At 37.7% G+C, this 16874-nt stretch overlaps 1 protein-coding gene across 1 annotated transcript in view; it reads right to left on the bottom strand.

Moving 5' to 3' along the window:
- Nucleotides 1–15465, bottom strand: part of RPS6KA5 (ribosomal protein S6 kinase, 90kDa, polypeptide 5) — a gene marked incomplete at its 5' end in the record, with an annotated part of 64796 nt that extends 49331 nt beyond the window's left edge. Inside the window, 2 exons of the mRNA XM_010083726.1 lie at nucleotides 1326–1544; nucleotides 15394–15465. Coding sequence (XP_010082028.1) covers nucleotides 1326–1544; nucleotides 15394–15465 — 291 coding nt within the window. The remainder of the gene's footprint in view (nucleotides 1–1325; nucleotides 1545–15393) is intronic.
- Between the last annotated feature and the right edge of the window lie 1409 nt (nucleotides 15466–16874).

Raw genomic sequence — 16874 nt, 5'->3', positions numbered from 1 at the left:
CCTATGAAAAAGATAGTGTTAGGGTATAGAGAGGTACAACTTCCATGTGTGTCTCTAAGATGAAAATCCTAAGAAAGTTCCTGATCAGTCTTCGATTTAGGGTATAGAGAGGTACAATTTCCATGTGTGTCTCTAAGATTAAAATCCTAAGAAAGTTCCTGATCAGCCTTCTACCAACACTGCAAATGCTACAGAAATAGATGTGGTTCTTTACATCAAAATGGAAAGCAAAACAGCAAGGAGAGAAGTGGAATGAAGAACGTCCTAATAAGGCTTGCTACACAATAGTTCATTATCAAGCATCTCTCATCAATGAAGATTTACAAAAGTTACTAGTAGAACTTACAAAATGAAGTATCACAATGCATAAAACAAGAAAAAAATCCACAAGACAAGTATTTTCACCAGCATTTTACAGCAGGAAACCATACGAAGAACTTGTAGACTCCAGTGTTGTGAGGAATTTGACCAGAAATCAATGAAAGCACAACCATCCTTAACTGCCATCGCCCACATTATGAGCACATTTGTTTAGAAAAAAGGCCTGCCTGATACGATCTTTCAGTTTGCAGCATTCCAGTACTAAAACAGTGTACTAACTGGTCAGCATAGTGACAGGTAGCCCTGTCCTCTCAGACAGATGACAACATTTCAAGAATTCCGATCACACTGAGGACAATATATACCATGTTCTTGAGCAAAATGTGCAGTATTCTTGAACTAGAAGGCCTTCTGCTGCTTAAGTATTTCCTTACTTTTTTCTTCCTTCTTACCAACTAATCCCAGTAACAAAGTCATGTTTGGTCATTCTCACCTTACCAATAACCTCTGTGCCACATACACAAAGGCAGCACGCAGAGAAAATAAACTGAATCCCTGTAATGCCCTTATTCATACAGATTAAGAACTTCTTCATTCACAGCAGCAGTTTCTCTGAAATTCTGTAGAAAACTAATGCAGTATATAATAATGGTTTAAAAAGTGTAAATCAAAATTTCATCTTCTAGTTAAGTTCAAGAAAATATTTCTGTGGTTTATGTACTTATGGTCATATACATTTTTTGCTGCATGTAAGTCACTGATAATACTTCCCCTCCCCTCCTCCCAAGTCAGAGTAGCACACTGAAGTTCAAACAGGAAAACCACAAACACAAGCACTGTTGAAGATGAACAGTATTTTACTTCCTATGGTCTCGCATGCAATCTCCAAACGCCCAGTACTTAAAGACCACATGAAAAAAAAACTACAAAACATTAAGGAGATAAAAGGGAAGAATTTTTTTTTTTTCATTAACGTTAAGACTTGAATCCTGAAAATTACTCACCTAAAATGAGATGAAGCTTTGTATCTGTCTGGAAGGCATAATGTAACGTGACCAAAAATGGTGATTGCCTAATGTGCTCCAACACTTGTCGTTCTGTCCTTGTGTGCTCAGTTGTTTTGGCTTTCTGAACTATTGTTGCTTTCTTCAGTACTTTCATGGCATACAGCTTTCCAGCATCGTGGCCACTTACTTTCCTTACTAGGAACACTTTTCCATAGGCTTAAAAAAGTGGGGAAGAGAAAAAAAAAAAATAACCACAACAGTCACCTACTCATACTACAGGCCTGGCTGATATAAATTTTCAATTACTCATTGTTATGGTAAACAGTAACCATTCAGACTAAAATATTTGAGAACACTTTTGTTTCAGACTGACTGACCTTTTCTGAGCAAAATTTCAACCAAATGAGCTTAGTGACTGAACACAGCTAAAGTTGGGAAAACCATCAAACCATCAAAGTTTCAGTATTTAAAAACAGTTAAAAGCCAATGATTTCTTCCACTGTAATAACCTAAAATTCCCATGCCTAGAATTTAGCAAGAGTTTGGAGCAAGAGAGATGTTATTTTTTATGTCCTGAAAAGAGTCCGCCCACATTTGCACAACTTCTAAGCTTTCGTTACCAGCTTTATAGCACTGAAGTTCCAAAAATGCATAGAAAAGCAAACAAATTCTTCTCATGAGTACTTAGTACATAGTAACTTTCTGATGCTCCCATACTGGACTTAAATGAGAAAAAAGCTAGAGAAATTATCTCAAAAATAAAGTTTTCTGAACACAAACAGTAAAATAGATAGTCACCAGGACCAAAAGGTATCCTTTCCAGAGTTTTAAATCATTGAATCTACATGCTCTGTTTACATATTTGGTTAAAAATACACTCCATACTGGAGTAATAAGTGGCAAATGGGGACTTTTTTTTTTTTAAATAAAAAGGGCTCCTGGGAAATATACACATGTAAATTTGACACTGTCACCTGGGTCACTCCCTCTCTTGCTCTGGGCCATCTCACTCTGGGTCATCTGTGGGAGTGGAAGTGTTCCAGATCTCCACCCTGTTCCAGTACGTACTGGGCATGACGTGCATGATATGGACTATACCATTGGCCAATTTGGGTCTCAATCCTAAACCTAAGGTCAAATCCTAGGATAGTAATTGGGGCTGTGCTCCCTCCTGGTTTCTCCTGCCCCTGCAGACACTGGCACAGCAGAGAAGCTGAAAAGTCCTTGACTGTCCTGCCAGCAACTATAAACATCAGTGTGTTATCAGCCTTCTCCTCAGCACAAATCCAAAACACAGTCTCTCACTAGCTACTATGAAGAAAGTTAACTCTGTCCCAGCCGAAACCAGGACAGCTACCTCTAGCAGGCAAACCTGCAGAAACAATAAATACTACAATTAGTAGATACAACAGGATACTATGTGAAACAATGAGTCTTACTTTGGTAGATAGTAATAATTATTTCTATTAAGAATCACCCAAAGGAATCAGGAGAAAGGTACACTGATATGGTTAACTTATTTAGATTTCCAAACTATGTAACAAGTTCCTTTACAGAAGGGTCTTAAAAACACTAAACAATCATGGGTGCAAAGAGGGGGGACCCTCTTATGAATGAAGAGCTATATTGGCAGACAAAAAACCAAAAGGTTAAAAACAACTATTCGGCTTTTTCAGTGAAAGGAGGTCACCACAAGAATTTATCCTGCTTGACTCAGTCATACAGCAACAGTAAGGAAGCTGATTTTCTTGGTTTAGTAAATTATACACTGCAACAGAAATCAAAGCTGACTGTTGAAAACTGTACCACCTAAAAACTGAAGCAGCAGATAAAATTCCAAACAGGTAAATAAGTAATCCACATTAAGTATGTGCATGCTGTTGTAACTGAGAAAAAGAAAAAATACCTGGAGTTACTGCAGTTAACCCTATGAGAAAACACCACTGGTAATCCAAAAAGCAAATAGAAAGTTAGAACTTCAAGGAAAGTATTGAAGGGGAAATATAACACAAGTGTACTGTCCCCCAAGCCTTTCACACAAAACCAGAAATCCCTTGTCCTGCTGTACAAAATCTTGGTGTACTCGTATCTTGAGTGACGCACACTATTTCAGTCTCTCTCATCTTCTGTCCCTAGCTCCCCTCCCCCCATCAGAAAGTATAAAACATACAGAAAAGGATAAAATAGTTCTTCTAATTACGAAGGGAACTAAACACACTGAAGACACTTTTTATTTAGCCCGAAAAAAAGTAGAGTTGTGAAGAAGATGAGACAGTTAAAAATTGCATTAAGGCAAGTAAAGAACAACTCTTCATTATTTCTAGAAAAAAAAAACTAAACTAACAAATGAAGTAATTAAGTATCAAGATTAAGAACTGCTCAAAACACACAAACAAATATGTGGTTAAACTGTGGAACTACTGTTACATTATGCTGCAGATATCAAAAATGCAACGAGTTCAAAAAGACTGCACAAGCCCTCAAGGGAAGAGGGAAGTATACGAAGTGCTATTAAACACAGAAGACAATCTCCACCTCAGGCAAATCCCAAATTTCTGGCTGCTACAAGTTTACTAAGGAAACCATAATTGTATCCCTCCTCTCCATGTTTTTGTAGGGCCTCCTTAAGCCATCCCAAGAGACTGAAAACTGAACCACCTGTGTGTTGTCCAACCCCTACAATTATCTTCACATTACTTTGTCAAAGAGAATGCTCAAGTATCTCAAAACTGTAAATACGCTAGACAGGTTATACTGTCCTGATGCAAGACACTCAAATTTACTTGGTCTTCAAAAATGCTACATAGCATACACTGCTCCCAGTAAGCAATTCCATGTAACTCCAGATTTTTCCTGTTTTTTTTTTTTTTCCAAAACAGGTAATAGAGAGGTTTAAATTACAAAGTTGCATAGGTTTTTTTCTGTACAACAGTCTTGCTTCATTCAGTATGCAAAAGTGATGTTGCTCAAATAATGAACAATTCTTTTTAAGAAGTTCTTTATCTGACTCATCACACCCTAAGGAATCACACTTACCTTCTTTACAGAACCTATTATTCCCAATAAGAGCTTTCATAAAACAGGTTTCACAACATACATGTCAAGAATGGCAAACAGAGTGAGAATGGGTTAGTGTAAACATTTCTATCTATTTTGGGAGACATACTCAGGACAATCTTTTTCATGATGTTCAGTATTACACAGCATTCCCCAACTTTAATTTCAGTTATGAGATCTCAAGCATATTTAAGCCAGACTCAGTAGTCACCAGCTGATCATCAAGAAATGGATAACTATAGATGTAACTTTAGTGTGATAGGCATGGGCCATAAATCCCGTCATGACGTACAGACACAAGTGATGTGAATCAAGGTTGTACAGACGATAATATTGTGACTAGAGTAGTACTGTTACGTATAGGCACAATTTTAATGTTATTCATCTATTTTTCCAATATCAGATGTTAAATTATTTTCAGCATCTGAAAAACAGACCCCTACTACTGAGGGCATTGATTTAAAAAAACCCCACTTCAAAAGGTGGTATTTACATCTTTTAAAGGAGTTACTTCTCAAAAAAATGTAGATAACTCTTCTGCATTCTACTAACACACAACAAAAACAGTGCAGAGAATGGCCTTAGCTTGCATTTCTCAACTGCTTAAGGAAGCAGCCCCAGTTTTCACCAACTTTCAACTGGAGCTTGACACTCAACTTCCTTGTGCCTCTCTGAAAAGCCCAGTCTGGAGCATTAAACAGAATTTTCCTTAGGTTCCTGGGAAACAGTAGTTTTATCAGAAATGTTGGAGAACATTAAGTTTAGCTTAACTAAAATAAACAAACACCCCTAGACTTTAACACTTGTCTGCCTGTATCTTTAATCACACTTCAGAAAAAACATATAATAATGCACCTTAAGTGGCAAAATGCTAGCAGTATATTAACAGTACCTACTACAGCTTTACATACAGCATAGAAGAAAATTGTCTGGTAAATGTATGACCTGTAAGGAAATCTCTAGAAACTATATTAGTGTTATCATATAAGAATTTACAACATAGAGCTTTACCATGGTACAAATTGTTTCTTCAGAAATCTGAAAAGGACTGACAGAACAATGAGGACTCTCAGCAGTCCTGATGAGAATAAATCTTAAGTAGCACTATTTTAATCAAATGACTCACGATGTATTCAACACCAGAATCTCTGATAACACCATAAGAAATCTACTTAAAAGTTAACATGGCAAAAGCAATTCATTTGAGTGGCAGCAAGGAGAAGGCATAAGCTAATTGCAAGAATACCTTTACCCAATAATCGTATTTCAGAAAAGCTTTTTTAATACAGCAACGAGCCATATTTCAATGTTCATTCTCATAAAATCAGGTGCACATCTCAACTATTTCCAAGGCAGAAATATTTAGCCAGTATTATATCCCTCATAAAAAAACCCACACACACAGAGTTAGCAAATATTCACCCCAAATTTTATATTCATTTAAAATTTTTTAAATTATGGAAGAACTAAGACTATACAATACATACTATACGTATATACACACAAACTATGTTAGACTGACCTTGCAGTTTATTAAGGGAAATAAAACAGGAATTTAAAGTTAAAGAAAAAAGCAATTATTAGTTGCAGATTGATGTCGATATCAGGCCTGTAAGATGAATAAGAGATTTCATACCAGCAATTTATACCAAATTTCCACTTAATCTGCAAGGAAAAAAAAAATATATAATTGGGGGTTAAAATTTTCCTTTCACTACTGCCTTTTTCATGAATACATTCACACTAATAGACATCATTCAGCAAGTCATTAGAATATTCTGAAGTACACACTCACTGAAAGACAATTAAAAACATAAAGTATTCTTTGCTTCTTTATTCTTTCTGTACAAATGCAAGGCACATTAAGCATTGCATCCTGCCAGCTAATTCTTCCAGAGAAAAAGGCAACCAATTCTTACTGTTTCTAGCACACAGGATGGTTTGCACAGACTTTTAAATCCATCAAAACCCCACATTTGCATATGGACAGTTTTAAAGCACTGTTTTCAAGTGTTAACATAAGCTACACCTCTTAAATTACTTTTTGACTGTAAGAATAATCATGAGACAACAATGAGAAAAGGCTCAGAGGCACAAAAAAATTAATTATTTGAATAAATTTCCCTTTATTCTTGAATTATGTATGCCTAATGACCTCTTTCCTCTGCATTTTTTTTATTGTTAAAATAAGTTTTCCTAAAGAATTTGGAGGTAGAACTCTCGCTGTGCAGATATCCATCCATATGAATAAAAATTCGGGATGTGGCAAAGTCAGAAAGGCTTAAAGCTCTATCAGCTAAAAAAAGGAAAAAAAGGAGCAAAGCAAAAACCTTAAAGATCAGACAGCAGCATTCTGAACAAGCATTTCCAATTTTTATTGTCCAACACCAAACTGTCAAAGATGAGGCATTCTCTGTCATTTTTCCTTAAAAATCAGATTTGCAAGAATCTTTAATGGACTTTTTTCAACATTATTATTTCCCCAAGAACAAGTTCCCTGTCTCATTAAATAAGTAAGTAACAGACGATAAACAAGGTAGAAAGTGACAGGAGAGGGTAAGTTGTATCTTAAAATAGACTTTCTGTCAGCACTTTGCTTTCATGTTGTGGGTTTTTGGTTTTTTTTTGCTTTTTTACCTTTAGTAAACGTATTTACAGTAAATAGGTATGGCAGACAATAAATGGCAAACTTTTTTTGCCCTTCTCCTTTTTTAAAGCAATTAAGTTTTTAGAAGAAGGCTCTCATGCCAACCTGGTGAAGAGGGCTTTAAACTAAATTTGCCAGGGGAAGACAACCTCAGTCCATCCCACTCCTACCAGTTTGATGCTGGAACCAGCAATAGATGCCTGGAGACGGAACACAGGCCATTGGGAGAGCACCTGAAGAGCAGCATGTAGGAAGTCCAGCCTCAGCAGGAGCCCAACTTAAGTGCCTCTGTGCAAACCCATGTAGCATGGGGAACAAATGAGAGGAGTTAGAGGCATGTGGATGCCTGCAGGGCTATGATCTGACTGGCATCACAGAAAACTATGCTAAGGTACATGGAAAATAAAGAGGTGACTGGTGACAGCCAACCACGGCTTCACTAAGCACAAATTGTGCCTGACATTTGGTGGCCTTCTACAATGGGGTCACAGCGTTGGTGGATACAGGAAGAGCAACTGAGATCACCTACCTGGATTTGTGCAAAGCCTTTGACACTGTCCCACATGATATCCTTGTCTCTAAATTGGAGAGACATGGATTTGATGAATGGACCACTCTGTGGACAAGGAATTTGCTGGATGGTCGCACTCAAAGAGGTGCGCTGAATGGCTCCATGTCCGAGTGGAGACCAGTGATGAGTGGCATTCCTCAGGGGTCAGTTCTGAGACCAGTGTTGTTTAACATCTTTGTTGGTGACATGAACGGTGGAATTGAGTGCACCCTCAGCAAGTTTGCTGACAACACCAAGCTCTGTGGTGCAGACAGCACGCTGGAGGGAGGGGATGCCATCCAGAGGGACGTTTGGCAGGCTTTAGAATTGAGCCTGGACATAACGTCATGAAGTTCAACAAGGCCAACTGCAAGGTCCTGAACATGGGTCAAGGTAATCCCAGGCACAAATACAGGTTGGGAGAAGAATGAATTGAGAGCAGCCCAGAGGAGAAGGGCTTGGGGGTGTTAGTTGATGAGAAGCTCAACATGACCCAGCAATGTGCACTTGCAGCCCAGAAAGCCAACCGTGTCCTGGGCTGCATCAAAAGAAGCATGACCAGCAGGTTGAGGGAGGTGATTCTGCCCCTCTACTCTGCTCTCGTGAGACCCCACCCAGAGTACTGTGTTCAGCTCTGGAGTCCTCAGCACAGGAAAGGCATGGATTAGAGGACTGCAGCAGCTCTCATACAAGGACAGGCCGAGAGAACTGGGGTTGTTCAGCCTGGAAAAGAAAAGGCTCCAGGGAGACCTTATAGCAGCCTTCCAGTACATAAAGGGGATCAACAGGAGAGATGGGGAGGGACTCTTGATCAGGGACTGTAGCAATAGGATGAGGGGTAATGGTTTTAAGCTGAAAGAGGTAGATTTAGGCTAGATATTAAAAAGAAATTCTTTACTGTGAGGATGGTGAGGCACTGGAACAGGATGGCCAGAGAAGCTGTGGATGCCCCATTCTTGGAGGTGTTCTCGGATGAGGCTTTGAGCAACTTGGTCTAGTGGAAGGTGTCCCCGCCAATGGCAGGGGGGGTGGAATTAGATGATCTTTAAAGTCCCTTCCAAACCAAACCATTCTATGATAAGTAAGACAATCTTCCACTGGATAAGCATGCCATTAATTTTTAATTATTACAAAAACTAAGGTAAATTATTTTCTTCAAAATTGCTTTGAAGGCACTGCATACTGCTGAAGTTGGATGAAGTCAGAACAGTTAAGCAATAGCTGCCTGGATCATCTTCTTACTTCTGTCTTTCCTTCTTAAATGTAGGATTGCATTTGCTATTCTCTCCACTTGTGCTGAACCACCTCTGACGTTAGTTCCAGTAAGAATCTTTGTTACTGATCTCCAATTTAATGTCCAGATTCTTTCAGAATTCTGTGAAGGATGAATGGGATTAATTTGTCCAGGTTCTTTAGACTGAACACAGTCCCCCTCTTCTCAGTCTGCTCTTTGTACAGAAAGATAATTTCCAATTTCCAGACCCTGTCTCCCATTAGCCATCCCACCTTTCATTCAGCACTCATCATAGCTGTCCTTAGCAGAAACTGAAGTAAAATATTAATTGGAGTTTGGAACTATTTTTAGACATTCCCTAATTTTTGGCTCTCTCTCCCAAGCACAGTAACCCCACTTTTTTCTTTTTCCTCCTTTTAATCTTAAGAGAGGAGAATATTTTATGTTTCCACAGTCTTAGCTTTATCAGAATACTTTCTGACCTCTTAGATGGAACTTTATTATACCTTCTTGTATAATAAGATTTTTGAGCTAATTATTTAAATCTGACATTCATCCTACCAATTCTATTCCCTTCATACAAATACACCTTTCAGATGCTAAATATCTTCCACATAGAAGGACTTAATTCCAAAAGATCAGGTATAAGATACTCTTTTATATATGGCAGTTATATTCTTGTTTCTAATTATTTTTTGTCTTCATTAGTGAACTGCAGTTCACATGGTAGATGAGATTATTAGGGCACATGCTCAGGAGCTACTTGTATTATCTCTTCTTAAGCACAGTTGAAAGACTAAATAAATGTGGCATTTGTTAAAATCAGCAGAAGCAATAGTTAAGTAAAAAAATAAGGAATAACCAATGTGTAGAAAAATGTATGACCCAGAATGCACTCTACATTATTGTTTTTTTATTTTAAAAGCACATTTACAAGGAATTAAGCAAATAAGCCAAGTGGGTGTGCACAAACCAACACAGCCACCTTCTTTTCTTATTCCCTTCACAACTTTGGGAAGCAATTGGACTACTTTACTGTAAAGTAATCCTGTTCTATAGAATAGACACTAGTTTTCTATGCCACAGGAAAAAAGCTTTAACTACATTGGAGGGACAGCTGGAAACATGAATTCAGTGGACAAGAAATCTGAAAATTCCAAATTAGCAAGGCTATACAGTAACAGCAGGAGAAAAGGACTTAAACAAAAACAGAGAGACTGGAATTTCAGAGAGTACATACTGAGTAGAACATGGGCAAGTCAGAAAAGTCAAGCAAGCAATAATTTGCTCCCAGAGCAACATGTACATTATTAATAGCTTTATTAACAGTGGCATACCTTCATGTATTTTGTTTTACTGATGTAAAGTATTACCGATTTCTTCAATGAGAAAGTTTATTCTATTAATAGCTCCCTAATGCAACATAAAAGGATCCAACTCAGATTAAAAGGCTACTAACTCAGATTTCACTTCCTTGTCTTTTCCTATGAAATGCAGGTCAAAACAACGTGTATGATTTCTTTTAACACCAAAAAGCAAAATATAACAAGCATGCTTCCAATTGAGAGAGCATGTACAGAACAAACCAGACATAAAGGAATGCAAGAAAGAAATTAAAATTAAAGAAAAAAGCATAAAATTATGCTACGCTATAGCATGAAGAAAATTATCTCACACACAAAAAAAATCACTTCCACGTGAGAAACATCAGTACGGAAGGATCCTAAGAATCTTATGTTTTTGGTCTTTTTTTTTTAAAAATCAACCTTAAAAATTAATTTTTAAATAAACATTCACTGCTGTTACCTGAAAAAAACCTATCAAGTCTACATGAAACTACCACAATTGTATATACTTAAGCAAGGTATTATTTAATTTAGTATATTTTTTAGTATCTTTAGTTATTCCAGTTGCTTCATAGCAGACTTTAGTTAAAATAGCATCTACAGTCATCACTTAATATGACTGTGAGGCTTCAATACATTCTGCCTTACATTACTGTAGATTATTTAGGTAGCAGATAGTTTGAAAACACTTTGCATGCTGCGTAACACAAGAACTTTCAAAACAGCATCACAGCTTTTATTTAGCATTAGCTGTATTACAGTAATATCACAAATACCTAAAAGCTCACACCAGGAAAAGGCTTTTACTGCCAGAGTAAAGATAGCTCTTGACTAAAAACACAAAGCAACATGTAAACAGAAGCCACCAGATGCCTTCTTCCTAATTTTTCTTCAAATTGCTCCCAAAAAAAGCAACAGTATCCCTTTTGTCTCTGTGAATCAATTTGTCTAAAATGACCTCAACCCCCAGCCCCATCTTCAACTTGATAGAATTTACTAGTGTAAAAGAACAGAGAAGTCCTCAAAATTGTCAAAAAACTACACCACCTCAAAACCACAGTTCTCTCTTATCATCTTGCCCATAATTTTGGGGCAAGTCACTAATGGAGGTACAATGGCTGTTTGGATAGGTCTCCACATTCCTGGAATCACCCTGCCTTCCCCACAGCCCCTGGGAAGAGAGAAGGAAAGAAGGAGAGAGAGAAGGGGAGACAAAAACAACACCCCCACACACACTCCACTTGAAAATACTTGAAATATTTTAAATTTCTGAAATAATGAAATTGTCTCTTTTTTTCCAGCTGAAAGATAAAAGACAACTAATAAGCACATGCAACTTCTACCCTAGCCAAGAGCAGTTACTTTTCAGAAGGATAGCATTTAGCTTCACCATAATTATATTGCCAACTATAAATAGATTAAAAATTGGTCAGATGGACATTGAAGAAGATATCCTCCTTACTCTAATTAAAAAAAAAATCTATGGAACAAAATCCGACTGTTACTTACTTATCAATACAAATACCTTCTGAACTTTTTCCTCATTTTTTGTGAGAGCAAACCTAAGGACAACAACTGAAATGCAGACAAGTAGTTTTGAACAAGAGAGAAGAAGTTCCAAGTGATACCGTATAAGAGTAAGGCCTCATCTAAGAAAAGTCTGCAATAACATACTGCTTCTAACTTACATTATTGTGATTACAGACAGTTTTCATTATGCTACTTCTCATTCCCCCAAGTAAACATATGTTCTGGTACAAAGAACTGAGAAGTCAGAGTAGTCACACTCACTTCTCCAACCCCAATTCAAGCATGAGAACAAGAAGTTGCAGGCCTAAACAGGATCCCACAACTCATGACACACCACAGTTAAGATCATACAGCAAAGTTTACATGCAAACAGGTGGTTAGAGTCTTAGGAAATTTTTGAAAAATAATCTCTCTGCTATGGAAGTTCTGGGGAAAAAAGCAAGGTATATGGCAAAAGAAAAACATACAGTCAGTAAGACAGCTCAATAACTGAATGTGTAGCCTCAGACTTTTCACATGCAGCAGATACAGCAGATATGGTTTTCCATACTTAAGATGGAGTGCTTGAACAATAATTCTTGTTACTGACAAGGTATTTCTAGAACCTCCTAAAAACTAAGTTTTTACAAAAGGGTTTGCATGTTGTTAAACTAACAGCACCAGAGTCACTTTGTATAAGTTCTCTGTGGCTCTGTAACAGCAGGCCCAATACTCACAAAAATTTATTTCACAGTAGAACATTTCAGGATCATCTTAGCCAACCAGCCAATATCTTGCTTCAGTTTCTGTTCTGCTCTGTCGAGTCAATGAAAAGGACACAAACTCTTCTGACGTAACAATTAGACTGAAAGTGAAGATGGTGTTCAGAGCTGCACCAAAATTTGTTGAATGACATTTACAGAAGAAATGCCTTAACACAGGCATGTGAAATAATGTCTTTCAGAAATTCTTGCAAGAATGAAAGCAATTTTTCCTTATTGCAATCCCCAGAATGCTTCTCAAGCTAGGAAGTCAAACATCCTCAACAAGAACATCTAGGAAGGCTGCAGAATCTCTGCAACTGGAGTCTTTTAAGAAGAAGTCATTGTCAGGGACAATGTAGATATAACTGACTGTGTCTTGGGCCAAGCAATTAGAGGACCTCTTCAAGTCAATTACAGTACTGTTTTCAGCGATTCCATGTCTCTGCAAACACTGACAACTCACAGATGGTCACTTCCCCAAAAACAAACAGAACTAGCTCCATTCTGATCAGGTCATTTGCTTTTAATGCTGTCCAGTGATTGGCAACCTGACACACTTAGTGCTGTAGTCTCAGCTGGGATACACTTAAAACTGAATAAAGCTTCTTGACTGCCCTGATGGTCTTGATTTCCAAAGCAAAAACCTCAGGCTATATTTGAAATTACATATTTAAAAAGTGCAACTAGCATTTCCTTGACAGTAAAAATGCTACTCTTCCTACAAATGCTATTCTTCCTACAAATGCCATTCCAGGATATCCAAGGTGTCCTTGGATTCCTAAAGTTTGCAGGAATCTTTTAGTCAGTTCTTGAAATCATTTGAAGTCTAGTAAGGGAAAAGATGTTTCTGGAGTAACATGACTAGCAGAGGAGGATGAAGACAGATGGACATGTTTCCCCAGCTTTTTTTTTTCTTTCTACACACACACACACTGCCAAGGGGTGACTCAAAGATTACCCTGTTAACCCAAGCGATTAGGATAACTTTGCACTACAAGCCTAAGGACTACCTGCTATGACCAAGAGTATCCCAGGCCAAGAGAAAATTGGCCAATCTGTTCATGAAGAAGAAAGGAAGAAGAGAAAAAGAAGAGAGCCACGAAACTGGTCAGAGGGCTGGAACACCTCCCATATGACAACAGGCTGAGAGAGTTGGGGTTATTCAGCCTGGAGAAAAGAAGACTCTGAGAAGACCTTATAGCAGCCTTCCAGTACTTAAATGCAGCCTACAGGAGAGATGGGGAAACACTCTTCATCAGGGAGTGTACTGAGAGGACAAGGGGTAATGGTTATAAGCTGAAAGAGGGTAGATTTAGACTAGACATTAGGAAGAAATTTTTCACTGTGAGGGTGGTGAGGCACTGGAACAGGTTGCCCAGGGAGGTTGTGGATGTCCCATTCCTAGAGGTGTTCAAGGCCAGGCTGGATGAGGCTTTGAGCAACCTGGTCTAGTTGAGGGTGTCCCTGCCCATGGCAGGGGGGTTGGAACAAGATGATCTTTTAAGGTCCCTTCCAACCCAAACCATTGTATGAGTCTATGAAAGGGCATGGAAGACAGCAATGAATGACAGACAACAGTTTTAACAGGAGCAAAAGGGGTATTTCAGAGGCACTGCCTAAAGACAGTAGAAGGAGGTCAGGCTACTACTAGTCTGAACTTGAAGACTGACACTTATGAAACAACCGAAACTTACTTTGTGTTCCAAAAGCAATAGTTGTAATATTAAGGTGATCTCAGACTAATGGCAGCAGTAAGGGAAAAGAAAAAAATTCAGGTATCGGACTGGTTTTCATACACACACACGCACACACACACAGAGTTAAAAATCCAGCCAACGCTTCCATCAGCAGGGAGAGAAAACATTCTCACATAAATGCATCATTATAATTTAATTTTTGTCAAATCCACTCAGACCAATATTCACCACTTCAGAACAGTATAGTTCTTTCTACCTATGAATATGCAATAGATATCTATGAATATATAAAGCTTCCTTGCCTCTACTGAAATTTAACAGCAAGGTTGAATTGTTAAGGCTGTCAAATTTAAATTTAAAAAAAAAATTACTTCAGAAACAGAAAAATACACTCTCAGGTGATTTAACAGCTTAATAAATTTATGAAAGAATCTGTATGACACCTGTGCTCTTTTCAGTGATGTAGCACCTTGTGCAACTACAGACTCACTGCCAGCTGTTAATGACTGATAGCACCCAAAATTTAATACTATAACTAATAAATTCTACAGTCCTACATGACAGTCCACCTTCATGATAATCCAAATCTACTCAAGCACTGTATCTGATGTTAATACTGACAAAGAAACCTGCATAAAAGCCTTCAGTTTTGGTCTGTGTATGGGCCTCTGTGTGTGTCCCCTTAAAGGGGAAACAAAGCTTTTTTGTTGGTTACAGTCAAACCTATAACATCCTACAAATCTCCAACATTGTGCTAAAATCCACAACACAACAGTGAACATTTTCAGTCTTAAAAATTACTGGGATTTGAATAGGACAGAAAAAGACTAGCAGAGCCACTGCCATCTCTAAAACATATAGTTAAAGACTGGAGCACCCCATTCAATAATGCACTCATGTTATGGGTCTTTTCCAGAAATTCATGAAAACATAGTCTGAAAATGTAATGAAATTATCAAGATTATGCCTTAACTTAGATCAGATTTTTCACAAACTGTATTAAATTGCCACAAATCTCAAGCCATTTATTTTTCCATTTTTTTGAAATGTGAATCTTCAAAAGTGCTATAATGTAGAACATGTGACCTCCAATTTTGCACAATATTTGTGAGAAAAAAAGTGAAAAAAACTATGCTATGCAATACAGAAGTGATATATCTTCCTAAAGAATGTTCCAATTACCAAAACCTCAGCTAGAAAACAAGACTATACTTACAAGCAGTGCTTCCAACATTCAACTTAGAAAAATAGTGCATCTTACCCCCTGTTCCAAGAACTTTCAGGAGTTCAAAGTTTTCAATGCCAACTTTCTCTGCATGGCCTGTCAAATTTGCTGAAGGAAGAAGAAAATTCATGTCAGATACGTGGTACATTGAAACATCATTCTGACATCCTACTAGAGCATCAGTAAAACCAAGTTAGCAGATGAATGAGCTAAGCAACACCAAAAGGACATTCCAGTTACATACTGTATTTTTTCAACTTGAAAAGCAAGGCAGAGGAATTTTCTTGCTGCCATCAGTGTTCCTGGACATATAAAAAAAAAAATCACAGAATAATAACTGAAGCCCCTCTAGCTTGTACACACTGTCCTTCACCCTATCACCGGGCACCTCTGAAAAGAGTCTAGTTCCACCTCATCTGTAATCTCCAATCACACAGCTAGACAGCAATCAGGTCATCCCTTAGCCCTAGCACCCTGAATGCTCTCACATTCTCAGATTATATGGTGCTTGGGATAACATAAGCAGAGTTCCAATAACTACTCATGCATTTGACGTAGGATTACTAAACGTGTAAAGACTCTCCGGTACTATTGAGTAGGAAAGACCTCAAGTCTACGTAACCAAGAAGTCTGGAAAAATCTAAGCTGCTACAATGTTGTTTCATTTTTGGGGGAGTCTGAGAGGAGTTCTACATTTACACAAATCTATACCACTTGAGTATTTTTTTTGTCTAACAGACACTCTAAGCAGGGAAGTGAAGCACCCTATTTAAAAAAGGAATTGGGGTGCGTTGGTTTGTTGTTGGTTTGAGGTTTGTTTTGTTTTTGGTTTTTTTTTTTTATAAGCTGCTAAAAGAAAACCTTAAGCAGTTCCCATTTTTTTCCATCTTTTATTCCTATCATAATATTATCTTTCTATTTGCATTAATATGAGTGCAGGCCATTCACCAAAGCTGCTCATTGAAATGATCCGGGTTAAAAGCAGTAAGGCAAAAAAGTAACCAAGTTCAGTTCCCTGATCCACTTTAATGAGCAGCTGCATAAACAGTTTAGGATGCATCAAGACAAATTAAGGACGTATCAACAAGCAGCAGAATTTGCACAAACTGGCATGGCTGGTAAAAGAATGCCTCTCAAAGAGCATTATGTATCTCCATTCACAGTACTGCAGTACTCAACAACTCAAAACAAACAGAAAACTTAAAGCTTCAGAAAGATCTCTCTCTGCAAAGGACAAACAAGTATAAAAAAATCCAAACAGCAAATAAATGAAAAAGCAAATTCATAACTTATTCCAACAATCCTAGGAATCCGCACAGATAGACAAAATGAACTAGTTGGGATAGGGTAACATCCGTGATCTCACGCAAGGCACTGATGAAATCTCATGCAAAATATTATTTTCAATTCTTATCATTCATCTTTATGAGGGATTAATCAAACTTGGCATAAGTGCAGAGACACTACTTAAAATTACTGTGAGATTAGAGTCTAAGAGAGCTTTCAGGATTTTTTTC

This window comes from Pterocles gutturalis, unplaced genomic scaffold (assembly GCF_000699245.1).
Source record: "Pterocles gutturalis isolate BGI_N339 unplaced genomic scaffold, ASM69924v1 scaffold6370, whole genome shotgun sequence".
Classification (NCBI taxonomy): Eukaryota; Metazoa; Chordata; class Aves; order Pterocliformes; family Pteroclidae; genus Pterocles; species Pterocles gutturalis.
The sequence above is the reverse complement of the archived record's forward strand: the minus strand, read 5'-3'. Positions and strand labels throughout refer to the sequence as shown.